The sequence below is a fragment of the Portunus trituberculatus genome, chromosome 12 (assembly GCF_017591435.1).
Source record: "Portunus trituberculatus isolate SZX2019 chromosome 12, ASM1759143v1, whole genome shotgun sequence".
Classification (NCBI taxonomy): domain Eukaryota; kingdom Metazoa; phylum Arthropoda; class Malacostraca; order Decapoda; family Portunidae; genus Portunus; species Portunus trituberculatus.
Genome location: NC_059266.1, coordinates 4,599,469 through 4,618,038, shown reverse-complemented (window position 1 = coordinate 4,618,038; position 18,570 = coordinate 4,599,469). Strand labels below are relative to the sequence as shown.

The 18,570-nt window shown below is 41.4% G+C and overlaps 1 protein-coding gene across 1 annotated transcript in view; it reads left to right on the top strand.

The window, feature by feature from the left end:
* The window catches only part of LOC123502612 (synaptogenesis protein syg-2-like), a 307,361-nt gene that overhangs the window by 1,296 nt on the left and 287,495 nt on the right, over nucleotides 1-18,570 (top strand). Inside the window, exon 2 of the mRNA XM_045251777.1 lies at nucleotides 2,341-3,224. Within this exon, the coding sequence (XP_045107712.1) occupies nucleotides 2,966-3,224 (259 nt within the window). The 5' untranslated portion in view covers nucleotides 2,341-2,965. The remainder of the gene's footprint in view (nucleotides 1-2,340; nucleotides 3,225-18,570) is intronic.

Sequence of the window (18,570 nt, the reverse complement as noted above, 5' to 3'; positions counted from 1 at the left end):
TTCACAGTGACTCATGGTGATTTATAGGCGCACTTAATGCATTTTTTCCTCAATACTTCACCATAAAGTTAACGAATGGCCGTCTTTCCGGTGATGGTGACTGATGATGTGCAGCGAGCGATTAAGATGACAAAATATGGTGCTTGGGATGCGAGATAGGAGAAGATAATGCGTGTGGCTATTGTAGTCAGGTGGATGGTGATGTATGGTGTGGGTATGGTGAGGGTATGGTGATGATAAACTGCAGCATGGTATTAAGACATCACCAATTAAGACACTATAAAAAAGAAAGGCTATGGGATACAGTTGGAGTTGGTATGGTGATGGTATGGTGTCGGTATGGTGAAGCGAGCAATTAAGAAAATAAAATACGGTGTTTTGTGGTGTTAAAAATAAATAATACAGCAGGTTGTATGGTGAGGAAGTTACTATTATGTGACAGTATGGTATAAAATATGATGACTGAGATGCTGTAAAAAGAGAGACTATGATGTACAGTGCGTATTCTATTGGCATTAAGAGTCGACAGTTTGGCGACGCTATAGTGCAAATAATAATGAAGGTGACAAAATATGGTGCTTTGAGATACCAAAAAGAAATGGTTGTATATATCATGACTTGAAGCGGGCATTTCACTGTAAGGTACGTGACAGGGTGATCAGTACAGTGCAAATATGGTGACGCGAGGGGTTCAGATAGTGCAATGATCCTGAACAGCAGATAGGAGTGGTGGTGAGCGAGCGTATGTTCTATAATGACAATGGTAGTACTATGGCTATGGTGCAAGGACAGATCTCTGAGTAGATGTATAGTGACCGTATGGTATTAACGGCAAAGGTAACATGGAAAGACTGTGTTACATGAACTTTATGGTGCGGACATGGTGCGTGAGTGACGGTAACCCTTTGAAATCATGTAAGGTAATCTTTATGGTGTCTCAGAGGCTTTAATGCAGTGATAAGTGGACATAGTGACTTCAGAAACTTGTATCTTGAAGTAGTGTATTTCCAGCACGCCAAAATCACACGATAAAAGACAGGAAACGCTACATGTTTGCCTGATCCCTTCTGGCAACTTCCTTATTTTGTATTTTTCTAGTCTGTTTAAGTTGAGTTACCGCGCTGCTGCAAGGAGTTCATAAGGCGCCTGCTGGGATTAAAGAACGCGTTTATTTTCCAAAACTGTCTTAAATCGAACCAAACTAGGAACCTTTCAGCGAGTAGAACGCAACACCAAAGAGCCAGCCCGGTGGTGCGTGGGTGGACAGAAGGTACAGGGGGATGGGAATGGGTGGGTAACAAGGTGAACGTCCGAGGCGAGTTGGTGGAAATAGAAATGTATAAGCGAATGAGAAACGACAAGTGACTTTAGGCTGGACAATAAACTCACGTCACCAGCGATTAATATCAGCGGTAAACAACAACGATAGCAACAATGACAACAAGAACAACACGCGGCTGATTTAATTCGATTTCCATTGCCTTTTGTTTCAACCCATCAATATCAGAAATGTTGACTCCCTCCTCACTCAGCCCTCTCTCTCTCTCTCTCTCTCTCTCTCTCTCTCTCTCTCTCTCTCTCTCTCTCTCTCTCTCTCTCTCTCTCTCTCTCTCTCTCTCTAAGTATATTCGTTCTCCCTCTCTTCCTCTCTTTCTCTCTCTCCCTCTTCCTCTTCCCTCCCCAGCTTCACAAGACTTTCTCCCCAGGGTTAAACTTGAAGTCTTGCCTCCCTACTCCTCCCCAACTCCATCACAGAGCCGTCAACCTCCTCCTCCTCCTCCTCCTCCTCCCTCAAAACAACCTGAAACTCGGGCACATTACCCCTCCTTCCCTTTCTTTTCCAACTTTTTTTCCCTCTACCTTCCTATTTTTTTTCCTCCTTCCCTCTTCTCCCTACTCATCTCCCCCACAACCTTAGCCCATTTTTTTTCTCTCCCTCCTTTGTTCTTTCTCTTTTCTCTTCTTCCTCCTTCAGATCTCTTCCTTTCGATTCTGTATTATTCTCTCCATCTATCTGTTTATCTCCCTCCCTCACTTTCTCCCTCTTTCATCTTATCTTCCCTCACTCTCCTCTAACTCAACTTGCTTCTTCTCTATATTGTTCTCCTGTCTCCTTCCTTCTCTCCTTCCTTCCCATCTCCCTTGTCTTCACCTCCTAACAAGCTAGCGCACCTTCCCCTTCACAGTACCACGACACACCTGTCTTAAGTCTATCCCTTCAACTTACCTGTCTTCTCCCCACTGCCCCCAAATCTTCCCATCCCCTCTCCCCTCACACCGTCCCCTTGAACCTCGCCTTGCCAAACGGATACGCATCTACTCTCATCCGAACTTTTACAGGAAAAAGACCCCTAAAAGAAAAAGATCGTGACAAACAACGGGGGTAAAAAGTTATTATGAATGGATAACGGATACGGAGGTGGGAAAAGAGCCGGAGAGAGAGGGGGAGAGGTGGTCAGAGGTAAAGATACAGACATGAAAGTAGTGCAGTAAGAAGTTGGTTTCATCCCGCTGGTGTAAGCAAGTGAATATGTGAGACCGCTTGCAGCCATGACAGCCTTTCTCTTGGGGACAGGGACCAGGTGAGGGCTGAGAACCATTACCAGGATAGCCGCCCGCCCGCCAGCCCGCCTACCAGCCCGCCCGCCCACCTACCCACCAGCCAGCCAGCCAGCCAGCCAGCGAGCCAACCATCCAACCGGCCCTCCCGCGTACGTAAGATTCAGATAATAGCGAGACATCCTGTAACCATCTGTGCCTCCCGGATGATGGAATGACAACCGGTACAGCCATCTCGCATTCCGGATTATGAAGTGACGTGAGTTCAAATCCCAAGCGCTGCGGTCCCTTGAGTCACTGAGGAAGGAACAAAGACCGAACTCGAGCAAGTGAGACCGAAGCAAACCGAAGTGAACCCAAGCGAACCGAAGTGAACCGAAGTGAACCGAGGTGAATCAAAGTGCTGATGAAGATGAAGATACGAGCAAGGGCGAAGAAGGAGGTGGTGGATGGGGAGGAGGAGGAAGATGGGGAGGATGAGATAAGAACCCCCAATCATCCCTATCACCCCTCGCACTCCCCACCCCGAAAAGCCCCCTACCGCCCCTCCAGCGCCCTCCTCCTCGTGGTTCTCCTCTCCCTGCTATGCCAAGGGCGCTGTGAATGGCATGATGGGGAGGAGGACCTTATATCCCCAACACCTCCACACATGGGCCCCGCTGAAGGTAGGTGAAGGAAGGGACAAGGGAGGGAAGGGGAGGAAAGCATTTTGGGAGGAAAGAAATGTAGTTATGAGAGAAAGATAAGACAGGAGAAATGGGGGAAAAGGGAAAAAAGAAGGGAAGAAAGGGGAGAATGAAAAAAACTAGCAAAGTAGGGAGGAACAGTGGCAAGGTGAAAATAAAGATGGGAAGAGAAGGGAATAGAAGAAAACGAACATAGGAAGGAAAGCGCATTGGAGAACAAGGGAAATGTAGGCAACTTGAAAAAGAAAAAGGATAAGAAAGAGAGGAGAAGAGAATAAACGGGATGGATAGGAAGAAGAGAGAAGGAAAAGGAATAATACTTGATGAAAATGGAAAGAAAAGTGAAGATGAATAGAAATAAGAAGGAAAGAAGAAGAAAATGAGAACAAAATGATGAGAGAGAGAGAGAGAGAGAGAGAGAGAGAGAGAGAGAGAGAGAGAGAGAGAGAGAGAGAGAGAGAGAGAGAGAGAGAGAGAGAGTGAGAAGAAAAATAAGCAACAGCATAGAACAAAGTAAAACAAATGAAGACAAAACCAAGCAAAGCAAAGCAAGGGGAGAGAAAACGAAGACAAGAAAGAGGAGCAGGGCAAGGAAGAGAAGAGAAAGCAAGGAGGTTGAAGAGAAAAACAAGGGAAGGGAAGAGAAGGGCAGCGCTTTCTAAGATAAGGAAAAGGTAGGAACACTGTAACACGAAGGCAGGTAAACAGAATTGTAGCAGAAATATATGTAGAACTGTAAGAGAGAGAGAGAGAGAGAGAGAGAGAGAGAGAGAGAGAGAGAGAGAGAGAGAGAGAGAGAGAGAGAGAGAGAGAGAGAGAGAGAGACACTAAATCATAAATGTGGTAACGGAAGGTGGAAGGGAGAGACGAAAGGAGAGAAAAGCACAAATGTGAGGAAAGGATAAGGGAGGGAACGAAGGAGGGAGGGAAGAAAGGAGGGAATGACAAACGCGGAGGGTCAAAGGGAATGGGACCACTTGGGAGGGAGGGAAGGAAGGGAGGCAGGGAGGAAAAGAGAGGAAAGAAGGAAAGGATGATAAATGTAATGGTTTGGGGGGGGGGGAAGGGTTAGGCAAGCAGGATGGAGGAGAAAGAGGGAATAAAAACAGAGTGAAGACCAAGATGGGAGGAAAGGCGAAGGTAGAAGAGGGAGGAAAACATACTGAAAATGGAAACAAGACGAAAGGAGAATTGGAAGGTGACTAAACAAAGGAAAGATGGAGAATAGGATCAAGGAGGAGGAAGAAAGAGAAAGATAAAAAAAAAAACGAAAATGAAACGTAGAGAAAATTGAAACTAAACGAAAGAAACCAATGAAGAGAAGAAGAAAGGATAAATAATATAATTGAAAAGAAAAGAAAAGAGAAAAAAGAAAGAAGAAAGGACATGAATAAATGAACGAAGGAGAAGGAAGGAAGGAAGAAATATATAAACAGGTGCAGGTGCAGGTCAGAGAGAGAGAGAGAGAGAGAGAGAGAGAGAGAGAGAGAGAGAGAGAGAGAGAGAGAGAGAGAGAGAGAGAGAGAGAGAGAGAGAGAGAGAGAGAGAGAGAGAGAGAGAGAGAGAGAGAGAGAGAGAGAGAGAGAGAGAAATAAGGCGAAGAGCAATAAAAAAATTGAACTAAGGAGGAGAAACGTTCTGACCGAAAAAAAATTAATTTGAGAGAGAGAGAGAGAGAGAGAGAGAGAGAGAGAGAGAGAGAGAGAGAGAGAGAGAGAGAGAGAGAGAGAGAGAGAGAGAGAGAGAGAGAGAGAGAGAGAGAGAGAGAGAGAGAGAGAGAGAGAGAGAGAGAGAGAGAGAGAGAGGAAAGACCGAGGCCCAGATGAAAGGATAAAATGAATTAATGGAGAAAATATATTGGACTGGAACGAAAATTAATATCAAAAGAATAAACGATGTAAAAAAGAATAGAAAGGTGTCAAAATGTAAATGTTGGCGAATATGAAAAAATGCAGGAAATAATATGATAATGTGGTGAGTTACTTGCAAAATGTATGAATAAAACTAGAAAATGGAAGAAAAAATTAGATCCCACGAAATGTAAACAGCATTAAAATAAATAACAACTGTATATTTTTTTTTCTTTATTCATTTCTTTACATTATGAATCTTGGGGTCTCTCTCTCTCTCTCTCTCTCTCTCTCTCTCTCTCTCTCTCTCTCTCTCTCTCTCTCTCTCTCTCTCTCTTCTCTCTTCTCTTTCTTTCTCCAAATTCTTCTCTTTTCTCCATCTCCTCTTCTCTTGTCTCCCGTTTCCCCTTTCCTTAATTTTAGTTCTCCCTTCCTCTTCACTTCAATTTATCTTCTGCTCTTCTACTCCCGTTTCATCTCTCTTCTGTTCTGTTTCTCTTCTCTCCTCTATTCTCTATTTTCTACTTAATTTTTTTCTCATTTTGTTTCATCTATTTCATAACAACTGGTTCAAAATGTTTTCTCGTTTATTCATCCCCTCATCTCTCTCTCTCTCTCTCTCTCTCTCTCTCTCTCTCGTCTTCTCTCTCTCGTCTTCATCCTCTGCATCCCCTACCATACATCTTCCTCATAGCCTTCCTTCTACACCCCACACTCATTTTCAGTGTCTCTCTCTCCCTCACACTCAAGTAATTTGCTTTCCCTCTCAAACACACGCACACACACACACACACACACACACACACACACACACACACACACACACACACACATCCTCTCGTCTTCAAGTCTTCACCCTCTCTCTCTCTCTCTCTCTCTCTCTCTCTCTCTCTCTCTCTCTCTCTCTCTCTCTCATTTCTTTCCCCTCACACCCTCACGAAGACCTCAATTACTCCTAAGTCATTAAGAGTGGCAGGCGGCGAGGCCAGAGCAAGAGGAATGAAGCGAAAGATGAGAAAATGAGAAAAGAGGCAATGTCACTAAAAGACATATGACAGAGAAATGAATGACATGGGGAGAGGAAGGAGGAGGACGGAGAGAGAGAGAGAGAGAGAGAGAGAGTGACAAGGGGGACGGGTGATAGGAGTATTAAGAGAGATGAAAAAGATAGGAGTGTGAGAAAAGGGAAGGATGTAGGGATAAATATAAAAGGAAAGGATAGGAAGGAGGATTGGGAGATTGGAGAGGAAAAGGAAAAAAGATGGGAAAAAGGGAAAATATAGTGAAAGGAAAGGTAAAGAGAAAGGAAAAGAAAAGATGAAAAATGGGAGAGTAATAGGTACGAGGAGGGAGAGGATGATAGGATAAGGAGACAGATGTAGAGGAGGGGTGATGAATGGAGAGGCAAAGAGATGGAAAACTGGAAGAAGAAAGAAAAAAGACAGAGCGGGAGAGAGTAGAAAAATGTAGGGAGGAGAAGGGAGAGAGAAAGCAGGCAGAGAGGGAAATTAAGAAAAGAAAGAAGGAAAAAAGGGAGGTAAAAACTAGATAGAGGAAAAAACGAAGAGAGAGAGAGAGAGAGAGAGAGAGAGAGAGAGAGAGAGCAGGCCAGGATTAACTGTAAACCTTGATAACTTATTGTGAGCGTAAGTTAAAAATACATCGACGCCGAAGATAAGAGAATGTTGGGAAATTGAGTGAAGGCGACGAAAATAATGTTGACCAAATGTTGTTTTAGTGTTAAGGTTTAGACAAGAATCTCGCAGCGTAACCAACACAACGAGTCTACACATCTCCCTTCCTCCTCTTCTCCTTTCCTCCTCCTCTCCCTCATCCTCATTCCGCACCTAAATATTACTTTGCCACGACACCCCTCCTCCTCCTCCTCCTCCTCCTCCTCCCTCCTATTTGCAACACATTTTTCCTCCTTCACTCTTCTCTTCCTTCGTCAAGTATTTTTTCCTTCCTTTCTCTTTCTCTTTTCTTCATACATTCGTCTTCTTCAACATCCGGATTTTTTTTCTTTCTTCCTTTTTACTCCTTCGTTTCTTCTTTCTTCTCGTCTTTAAGCTTTCAATCTACGTCGCTTCTTCCTCCCATTCCTTCATCTTTCCATTCTTCCTTCTCTCGTCTTTATCACTCACACTCTGTCACTTCTTCCCTCGCTTACTTCCCTCATTTGTTCCTTCATCTCCATCTTCGCTTGCTTCTCCCTCTCCTTTCATTATTCTTCACACTTTCATCTTGTCTTCATGCAACACTTCTTTTCCTTCTTCCTTTTGTCTTCACAATATCATCCTGTCACTTTTTTCAATTCCTTCATTCCTTAATTTTTTTTTCTTCAGATATTGACTGTTTTTCCTTTTCTCATTCATCCCTTTCTTCTCTCCTATTCACGTTAACATCTAGTCACTTGCCCCTTCCCTCATTTTATCATCTTATCATCTTTTTCCTTCAATTCCATCTTTTTCTTTTCAACATATTCACTCTCACTTCACTCCTTCCTTCCCTTCTCTCCAGCTCACTCCCCATCCCATTCACTCTCCCTCTCTCCCTCCCTCCTGGCCTCTCCTTTTCAACACACACCTTCACTCCGTCACTTCCACGAATCCACACCGACATAAAGAAACCCAGATTGGAAACGTGTATTGGAAAGTCATGCCTTTGAATTACTGCAGATATTAATGTACGAGTCAATCTTAGCGGCATATTTTACTCTTATCAGGGAAGGTATCAGGAACGGGCGGCAAGCGTGTGATTGATTAACAGGGGCACGGCATAAGATAATGAGGAAGATAAGATAATGCAAGGATGTACTTAGGACGAAGGAGGAGAGGGAAAAAAAGAAGGGGAAACTCACAAGGATGTATCTTCGTTATGGTTCTGGTGAATTTATGTGGTGCTTATCATTTTACCAGTGGTAATGGATATGGTACGAGTGTTCTTCAACGTTTTGCAGTCTCATCTCTATTAATTACCGTCGCTTCCATTAGTTGTTAGTGTAGTCAGGACATCAAAATTTGTGGCTGTTTGTCTTCTCTTTAATCCTTCTTTTACTTTCAACACGCTCTAGTGGAAAGTTTTCGAGTGTTTTCATATTTCCAGTGTTTTTTTTTTCTTGGTAGGTTTCATAACTCTTATTTTGGTAAGCTCTTTTATAGAATCACTTGATTGCTCTCATGTTTCTAATTTTGATCTATGATTCCTGTGACTCCTCCCTTGTATTCCTTTGCATTGTGGTTCCCAAGAGTATTTTCATATTTCTAGGATATTAACTTTTTTGTTATGGCCTATAGCGCCTGTAGGCATACTTGAACAGTATATGTGGGAAGCTCTGTTCAGCTTCCGCCCATTAGTGGTGCAGGCAATTTTATTTATAGTGGTACCCATATTAGGGCCCATATCACCACCCAAACGCATCTTTGGTGTAACCACCTAGAACCTTGGTATCATGGTGACATGTAGGTATCTTTAAACCAATCGACAAATGGCAAAGCTTCAAAGCGGTATGTGGTAGTAGGGTTCGATCCTACGCGTGGACGTCTGCCCGATCCCACGCTCACCATCTTTTCCACTACGCCACCGCCTCCCTCTTTCTTGGTAGGCTTCATAATTCTAAGTTCTAAAGGGTGTTGCTGGAGATTTTCTCGGTACGTTTCATAATTATAAGTTTGGCAAATCCTGGCAAAAATAACTGGAGTGTTTTCATGCTTCTAGTGACTGCTTAACTGGCTCCAGATGACGTTATTGGTATTTTCATGGATCGTCCCATAATTCTCATGAGTTTCTGTAAAATTCTCGTAGAAATTATTAGACTTCTCATGACTCTAATAACAGTTAAATTGTCTTCATGATGTTCACGGTTGTTTTCAAGACTCTTCATGGTTCTATTGATAGCCTGACACACTGCAGTAGAAGATATTATGGTTTACAAGGTTATTTTGATAACAGCTATACAAGAACTCTGCACTACCAATAGGAAAACATAAGTGACGGTAGAAAACAGTATGTCGCTTGCAAATACATGCAACATTGTGAGGAATTTGTACACGGTTTATGAAATATGTATGCTTCGCTCAATTCGTGTTTCCCTACGGAGCGCATTAATATCTGGCCTACACTGGAAAAGAACGAACACAGAAAAATAAATCAAATATAAAATGGGGAAAATATTTTTGATTCCTTCTTTCCGTAATTATTAAATATCACGTCAGTACATGGAAATAAAGAAAAAATATCTTCTAATTTCTACGTAATAATAATGTTGAGCCTGAAAAATAAAGACTCAGAAAATTCTAAATTAAAAAAAAAGATACTCATTTCGGTGTGTGTGTGTGTGTGTGTGTGTGTGTGTGTGTGTGTGTGTGTGTGTGTGTGTGTGTGTGTGTGTGTGTGTGTGTGTGTGTGTGTGTGTGTGTGTGTGTGTGTGTGTGTGTGTGTGTGTGTGTGTGTGTGTGTGTGTGTGTGTGTTGAATATCAGTATTCGCAATAGAAGAAAATTGGAATAAAACAGAAATACATCGAAAATTGTCTTCCTTTTATACGAAATATCGATAATGGCGCTTGAAGATAATTTAGAAAATGGAGGAAAAGACTAAAACAGAATTATATCCATCCACGAATTCAATAGCGTGTGCGTGTGCGTGTGCGTGTGCGTGTACGTGTGGGTGTACGTGTGCGTGTACGTGTGCGTGTGCGTCAGTGCGTGTGGGTCAGTGCGTGTGCGTGCAAGTGTTCCAATATCACAATACGTAATACAAGAAACATGAAAAAAAACAAAAAATCAAACACTTAAATTTCCTTACTTTTTCTCTGCGAATAAACAATACCAACAAAGTAAATTACAAAAGTAACAAATAAACACATTAAATACATAAAAAGAGGAGGAGAAATGGAAGTATTGAGGTTAATGTGTTTGTGTGACGGTTTGCTTCAATGAGAACACGAGATAATTATTCATTTAAGTCACGTGGAGACTGATTACCTAAGACATTTCAGGTTTGGGTAAGGTGTGTGGCAGAGGGAGGGGACGGGAGGGAGGGAGGGAGGAAAGCTAAGGGAAGGAGAGGAGAGAAGAAGAGAAGAGAAGAGAAGAGAAGAGAGGAGAGGAGAGAGAGAGGAGAGAGAGAGAGGGAGGGGAGGAGGGAGAGGAGAGGAAATGGGAAGGAAAGAGAGGAAAGGGCAGGAGAGAAAAGGAAATGAGAGGGGAGAGGAAGGAGAGAGTAAAGGACAGGGAGGGAAGGGTAAAGGAAGGAAGGGAAGTGAAGGGTAAAGGAAGGGAAGGGAAGTGAAGGAAAGGAAAGGAAAGGAAAGGAAAGGAAAGGAAAGGGGAGGAGAGGGGAGGAGAAAAGAGGGAAGGAAAGGATAGGGAAGACATGAAAAGGGAAAGAGAGGAAGGGAAGGATAAAGAAGGGAAAGGAAAGAATAAGGGAAGGCTGGATAAATGGAATGGAGGGAAGGGTAAAGGAAGGGAAAGGGAAGGGAAAAGGAAGGGTAAGGGAAGGGCTTACTGGAGAAACTCGTTTTAATTTCACTTACGGTTCCGTGACACGCGTTCCAAATCCTCAGTTCCTCTCTCTCTCTCTCTCTCTCTCTCTCTCTCTCTCTCTCTCTCTCTCTCTCTCTCTCTCTCCTGCCTCCTTCTCGTTAACTTTTTCCTCCCCAATTTTTGTCCAGATTCTCTATTCTTCCTTCTCATCCCTCCTTTTCTTTTATTCCTTCCTTTCCCTACCAATTTTTCTCTGTCTGTCTTCCCATCTTCCATTACCTTCCTCTTACCTTTCCCTATCTCCTTCCTTCTTCCTTCTTCTACATTTGCCTCCTTTACTTTATTTTTTTTCCTTCTCATTCCCCTCTTTTCTCGCTGCTTCATCTCTCCTCCTTCCGTCTCTTAACCGTTCCTTTTCCTCCTCCACTTCTTCTCTTCCTCCCTTCTTCCTTCTCTCTAGATCCTTCAGTCACTCCTTCATCTGTTCTTAGCCATAACTCCCCTTCTTCTTCTTCTTCCTCCTCCTCCTCCTCCTCCTCCTCCTCCTCCTCCTCCTCCTCTTCTTTGCTCTCCTCCTCCTATTCAATCATTATCAGGTTGTTAAATATTCAAGTATTCTGGAACGCCGGGCATCGAATCCCGGCGCTGTGTGACTCACTTGATGGAGGAATAAAAAGTAGAATTCTGAAAAAAAATGAAAAAAAATAAACGAAGCGATAAACAAAGAAAAAAAACATAAAGAAGGAAAGGACAAGTATAGCAGCGTTACTCAAGTGTGATATGAATAAAGAAACAATGAAATAACGCAAGGAAAAGATGAAGGAGGAGGAGGAGGAGGAGGAGGAGGGGAGTGATAAAGAGTAAAATATTAAAAGACACAAAGACAAGAGGTGGGAAGCAGTAAAGAAGGGACAAGAAATAAGCAGCGTCTCTCAGAGTGATGAAGAGAGAGAGAAAGAATGAAGAACAGCAGTAGAGAAGAAGGAGGAAGAGAGACAGGGAGAGGAAACGCAACTGTCACGTCATTACTTAGTGTTAGAGAAAGAAGGAAAGGAAAAAGCAACGAAACACTCACGCGAGAATTAATTATAAAGGAGAGAAACGAAGAAGGGAGAGAACACGATTGAGCAGCTAACACAACGTACTTATAAGAGAATTAGACACAGAAAGACGGAGAAAAGAAAAGAAAAAAAAAGATGGCCAGAAGGGAAATGTTTTTAACCGCACCGGAAAAAAAATGAGAAAAAAAAGAGAAATAGGGACAAGAAATGGACATGAAAGTAATGGAAGGAGAAAGAGAAAAGAAAAATGGAAATGAAAAAAACAGAAGTGTATGAAAATAAAGAAAAAACTACGTAAGAACAATCACATATGACAGGAATAGGAAAGAAAATAAAAGGAAAGGAAAGAAAGGAAGAGCTCTTAACTAATGACATGAAAAACAGAATGAAGCAAAGAAATTAAAAGAAAAATGACAATAGAATACAAAAACAGTACAAAGATAACACAAAGAAAAGAAAACAAAGAAAGAAAGAAAAATAAGTGTAACATAATGGTTCTTTTCACACACACACACACACACACACACACACACACACACACACACACACACACACACACACACACACTCATTAATAAATACACAATACATTACTAAACAAAAATAACATCAGTAAAAGAATGTAAACACGATGAGAAAACAGAAAACAAACAGGCAAACATAACTGTTCACTTTATAAATGTTTCACTGCCACAGAAAGTGAAAAATGTTATAAAAACAAACAAACAAACAAACAAGGAAGAGTAGTAAATAAATCATGACTGCAAAACTCTCTCTCTCTCTCTCTCTCTCTCTCTCTCTCTCTCTCTCTCTCGGCGGTAATTATACATTTATTTCGTTCCTCTTAACTTGACGGAAAGAGAAAAGAAATGGAGAAGTTGACTAAGAGGCGAGAGAGAGAGAGAGAGAGAGAGAGAGAGAGAGAGAGAGAGAGAGAGAGAGAGAGAGAGAGAGAGAGAGAGAGAGAGAGGAGATAAATAAATGAAGTAAGTGGGAAAGAGGAGAGAAACTGAAAGGAGAAGTGGAGAAGTGGAAGAATGGTGATAAAGTAAAGGCAAAGAGGAAACACAATGGCGGCAGAGTGGAGAGAAAACGGAAAAAAAAGAGAAGAGAAAACGGAAGGAAAAGAAGATGGAAAAAGAGAAAGAGAAACAAACCACAGCAACTTCACAAGGCCCACATCTCTCTTTCATTCTCCCTCCCTTCCCCCGCCCTCCCCCCATTCTCTCTCTCTCTCTCTCTCTCTCTCTCTCTCTCTCTCTCTCTCTCTCTCTGTGTGTGTGTGTGTGTGTGTGTGTGTGTGTGTGTGTGTGTGTGTGTGTGTGTGTGTGTGTGTGTGTGTGTGTGTGTGTGTGTGTGTGTGTGTGTGTGTGTGTGTGTGTCCTTAGGGTCGAACCAAGGGACGTTTCCCATACGCACTGTAATGGACAGGGAAGAGGAAGAGGAGGAGGAGGAGGAGGAGGAGGAGGAAAAAGAGGAGGAGGAGGAAAAAAGAATAGGAGGAGAAAAGAAGAGGAGGAAGAAGAAAAATAATCACAAGTCTACCATGAATTGAACCAACTCCTCCTCCTCCTCCTCCTCCTCCTCCTCCTCCTCCTCCTCCTCCTCCTCCTCCTCCTCCTCCTCCTCCCCCGGCCCACAGCGCCCTAGGGAGGCAACGCTCTCTCCTTGCTCCACCTCCTCCATCGATGTCACGAAAAAAAAAAAAAAAAAGGCTGGGAAAAATGCTGTTTACTCCCCGCAATTGGGTTTTGAAAAGACCTCGTGTTTTCCGTCAGGAGGGAGAGGAAAGCAAAAAACCAACGCATTCCCTTCACCAGCCAATACCCAATATCTCCCCACCACCCCCCTTCCAACACACACACACACATACACATACACACACACGTACACTCATATTGAGAAAAATAAAGGAAAAGATATGGAAAAAAGGGGGAAAAATAATAAACCGTCCTCCCACTATAGATATGAGTTCCGTGCATTAAAAAAAATAAATAAATAAAAAATCATTCTAGCAGTAATAATTCCAGCAGTGGTCATCAATTCTGGATATATTGTTACTGGGAAGACTGGTACTGTGTTTATTTATCCATTTATCTAAGTACTGATTATTTTTTACATATTTCTAACTGGATGTATTTATGATAATTTAAGTATTAATAAATCGATGTCTTTAAAACTTGAACTATTGACATGCATATTTACACATTAACTTCTCATTTATTTTGATTTTTATTTTGTACATTTCCTATAAAAATGAAGTAAATTGGAATATCATCAACAATTCGGTGTGTGTGTGTGTGTGTGTGTGTGTGTGTGTGTGTGTGTGTGTGTGTGTGTGTGTGTGTGTGTGTGTGTGTGTGTGTGTGTGTGTGTGTGTGTGTGTGTGTGTGTGTGTGCAAGCAAGACTTCATATTGCCCATGAATTTATATAGTATCTATTTTTGAGAGAGAGAGAGAGAGAGAGAGAGAGAGATTGAATGACTGTCACGACTTTTCCACCGTATTGTTTTATCTTCCCCCTTCTCTCTTCCTCCTTCGCGTACAAATAAATAGCTAAATAAATAAAAACAGGGCAAAAAAAGTCAATGAAAAAAAAACTCAAGGTAAAATTAAATAAACGAGATTCAGTTAACTTGAAAACCTGAATTGCAAATGAAAAGAAGTTTGAGAGTAAATGAAGACAAGTTAAATGCTAAAATAAGTGAGAGAGAGAGAGAGAGAGAGAGAGAGAGAGAGAGAGAGAGAGAGAGAGAGAGAGAGAGAGAGAGAGAGAGAGAGAGAGACTGACCAACCTTACTGACTGACTGACAAACTAGAAATAGACAAACAGGCAAGGCAAACACACACACACACACACACACACACACACACACACACACACACACACACACACACACACACACACACACACACACACACACACACACACACACACATCTCTCTCTCTCTCTCTCTCTCTCTCTCTCTCTCTCTCTCGAGCAAATTGCGGCCGGAAGAAATAAACAATTAATACGTTTTCATTACTATCCAATTTTCTTCATTTTTTCCTTGCTCTTGACCGAAAAATATATTAAAGACTAAGAAATGGCGAATCACTGGATGAAACAAAGGAAACAGTGGAGGGAAGGTGGAGGAAAACTGGCGGAGGGATGGAGGAAAAATGGCGGAGGAATGGAGGGAAACAGATGTGAAAAGAAACTGGATAAGGACTGGAGGAAACAAATGTCGGGAGGGAGGGAATGTAGAGTGACTGAGGGAATATGGAGGAGGGATAGAGAGAGACACTGGCATAAGGATGGAGAGATAATGAAAAGAAGGAGAGAGAAGGGAGCAGAGATGGAGGAAAAGTAAAAAGTTGAGAAAAGTTGAGCGGAAGAATGAAGAGATACAGAGAAAGGTGATGTGAGGAGGAGGAGGAGGAGGAAAAGGAGGAGGACGGAGACGGAGAAGAAGAAGAAAAAAAAAGAAGAAGAAGACCAAAAGGAAATGGAGAAGGAGGAACGATGAAGAATAAAATGAACAGAAAACAAAAAAAAAAAAACGAGAAAAAGAACCGGCAAAGAGAAAAACAAAGTGAAAAATGAAAAATAATGAGAAAGAATCAGCGAAGGATAAGAAAAAAAAAAATAAGAGAACAAAAAATCATGAATAAAGAAGGGAAGGATGTGAAATGAGGAGAGGACAACTCGTGCTGAATTAAAAACCCTAATGAACGATTCTCAATTAACATTTCCACTCGCATTCGTCTTTCCCAACATGCATAATTTTATCTCTTATTACCTGGTGGTGCTTTTACATTTCTTTACCTTCCTATCTTACCTGTGGATTAATTAGGTCTTGTATAATTCCCGGCCCTTCATCCACGTCATATCAGCACATTTCTCCGTCTCCCGTTTTCTTTCACTCCTCGATAATTAAACACAGCTTCCGTATTCTTTTTTTTTTTTTTTCTCATTCTTAACTCATTTTCAATATTGCAGTCATTTCATTCCATATTTGCTTTACTCTCTCTCTCTCTCTCTCTCTCTGTGTGTGTGTGTGTGTGTGTGTGTGTGTGTGTGTGTGTGTGTGTGTGTGTGTGTGTGTGTGTGTGTGTGTGTGTGTGTGTGTGTGTGTGTGTGTGTGTCGTGCTCACTTTAATAGCCATTCACTCATTCGCAAACTACTGAATTTTCTTTCCTCACTCTACCTTCCACAAGTCAATATATTCTCTCTCTCTCTCTCTCTCTCTCTCTCTCTCTCTCTCTCTCTCTCTCTCTCTCTCTCTCTCTCTCATTTACATTTACTTTTCTAGGTATTTATTCACACACACACACACACACACACACACACACACACACACACACTATTCACTTGACCTGGTTCCTCTAATTCTTTCCCCTCTTTCCTCACTCATTACATCGCTTTCCCCCTCCTCTAATATGATTAATTGATGCTTTTTGGAGGTAAAAGAAACGTAAATTTACAAACTGGAAAGAAATCTGCCCTAATGTATGAAATGAAAATAAAAAGTGAAGAAAAAAAATAGAAACGAAAGCCACAAATATTTCAACATTTCGTCATGATTATCAATATATCGTAATATTTAAAGAGATATGAACTCCCATCAAGTTCTTAATGTTGAGGATATTCAATTATTCGTATCAAACTAAGAGTGGAGGAACTGTTCGCTATTTGCTCAAGAAAAAGTACAGTGTGTCATTATGAGAGGGAAAATAGATTGGTAAGAATGATTGAGTGTAATCGAGGAAAATTAGTCTGACGGGTAAACATTCTCTCTCTCTCTCTCTCTCTCTCTCTCTCTCTCTCTCTCTCTCTCTCTCTCTCTCTCTCTCTCTCTCTCTCTATATATATATATATATATATATATATATATATATATATATATATATATATCTATATCTCTCTCTCTCTCTCTCTCTCTCTCTCTCTCTCTCTCTCTCTCTCTTGGGCAGTAAATGTAACGATCTCTCGAAAACACCGTTAGCGTTATTTGATTATCTTATTTTTTCTCCTTTTTTTTCGTTTACGTTAAGTTTTCCCCCGTCATTTTTTTTTCTTTCATTCATTTATTCATTTTCCCCTGCGGCTTGATTTCACTTCGTTCCATTACGATATTAGTTTATCATTGCATTTACCACATTTTTTCTCAATATTTTTATTTTTTTCATGTCTTCTTTTCTTCTCTTAATTATGTGTGGATTTCAAACTTTCATTTTCTTTTACATTATTTACTCTTGCCTCATGAACGTATTTTCTATTTCTTTCTTTTTATCACAGTACATTCTTTCTTTTTATAATACTCTTTAGCTTACATTAAAATTCCTTTTTCAATCATGCATTTTATTCTATTGACCAGTATATTTTGAAACCACTGTGTGTGTGTGTGTGTGTGTGTGTGTGTGTGTGTGTGTGTGTGTGTGTGTGTGTGTGTGTGTGTGTGTGTGTGTGTGTGTGTGTGTGTGTATATATTTAACGCTTTAACTATCTCCCAACATATATATTTCTGTATCGTGTATGACTGTATATATCTATGTATGCGTGTATGTACGTGTATGTATGTATGTTTGAATGTATGTGTGTATGTAGATCATGTTTGTTGTACCTTTCAAAACAATTACACGTTCAAATGTTCACACTTACATAAACTCGGAACGGTAAATCTTCCTGCGTGTATCATTATCACACCATTTACCTGTCTACCTCTATAATCAGTAGCTGGAAGTACTTGTGTGTGTGTGTGTGTGTGTGTGTGTGTGTGTGTGTGTGTGTGTGTGTGTGTGTGTACGTGGGAAACTCTGAGCACGCATTTATCAGTATCAAATCAGTTATCTCTATTCCTCAGCGTAAGTACGTGTGTGGGGCAGACTGTACCTTCTTACCTGGCCTCCCGCGCGTCATTATCAGCAGGCGGGCCGCTATTATTAGTCTCATCCCACACAAAGGCAGAACAAAGACTCCCTCGAACTTTCTCCAATCAAGTCTGTGTGACGGTCGCTCCTCTCTGCCTCCCTTCCTTTCTTCCCTCAATCCACTCTTCCACCTCTTTCTTTGTCTATTTATATCCACTTATCTGGTTGGTTCTGTATCTTGGTATCTCTATTTCTACTACTTATCTCTACCTGTGGATGTTATACAGGTGCTATTTATCTATCCACATTTTGTTTTATCTATCTATTTATTCATTTTCTTTCTATTCATCTCTTTATGTATCGATTTTTGTCTTTTGGCATTTATGTTTCTACTATCTACCTGTGGGCATTGTAAAGGTGTTATGTATCTATCCACCTCGATGTCTCCTATTTATCTACCTCCTGTTTTGATGTCGCTTTATTTATCTTTCGATCTACTTGTCTCTTTATGTATCGTTTCTGTCTCTTGGTTCTAATTTTACTACTTATCTATCTTTGGGCGTTGTAAAGGTGTTATATATCTATCCATCTCGCCATCTACTACTTATTTACTTGCTTATATTGATGTTAATTTGTCTTTCTATTTATTCGTCTCCTAATCATTATGTCTTTTTTTTCTGTATCTACTACATATCTACCTGCGGGCGTTGTAAAGTATCTCACTTTCTATCTACCCACATTGCTATCTACTACTTATCTACCTGACAGTGTATTCCTGTGGGCGTTACAAAGCACCTCGCTATCTGGCGGGCGTCAAGCGAGTCAAGGACGAGTGGCAGCCATTACCCGCACGGTCCAAGGCTGGTTGTTAATGGGAGCGATTCATCCTCCCTCCGTTTTTCCTCCACTTCAAGCCTTCCTCCCTGGTAGACATTCAAGTGGAGGAAACACAGCTTCGATCGCCCACGCGCACTCACACCAGCCTACACCAATCGCAGCTGCAGGAACTCAGTGGTCTTCAAAGTTTTCGAACCACCGACTCGCTGCTTTTCAGGTCGAGTGTCTGCCTGAG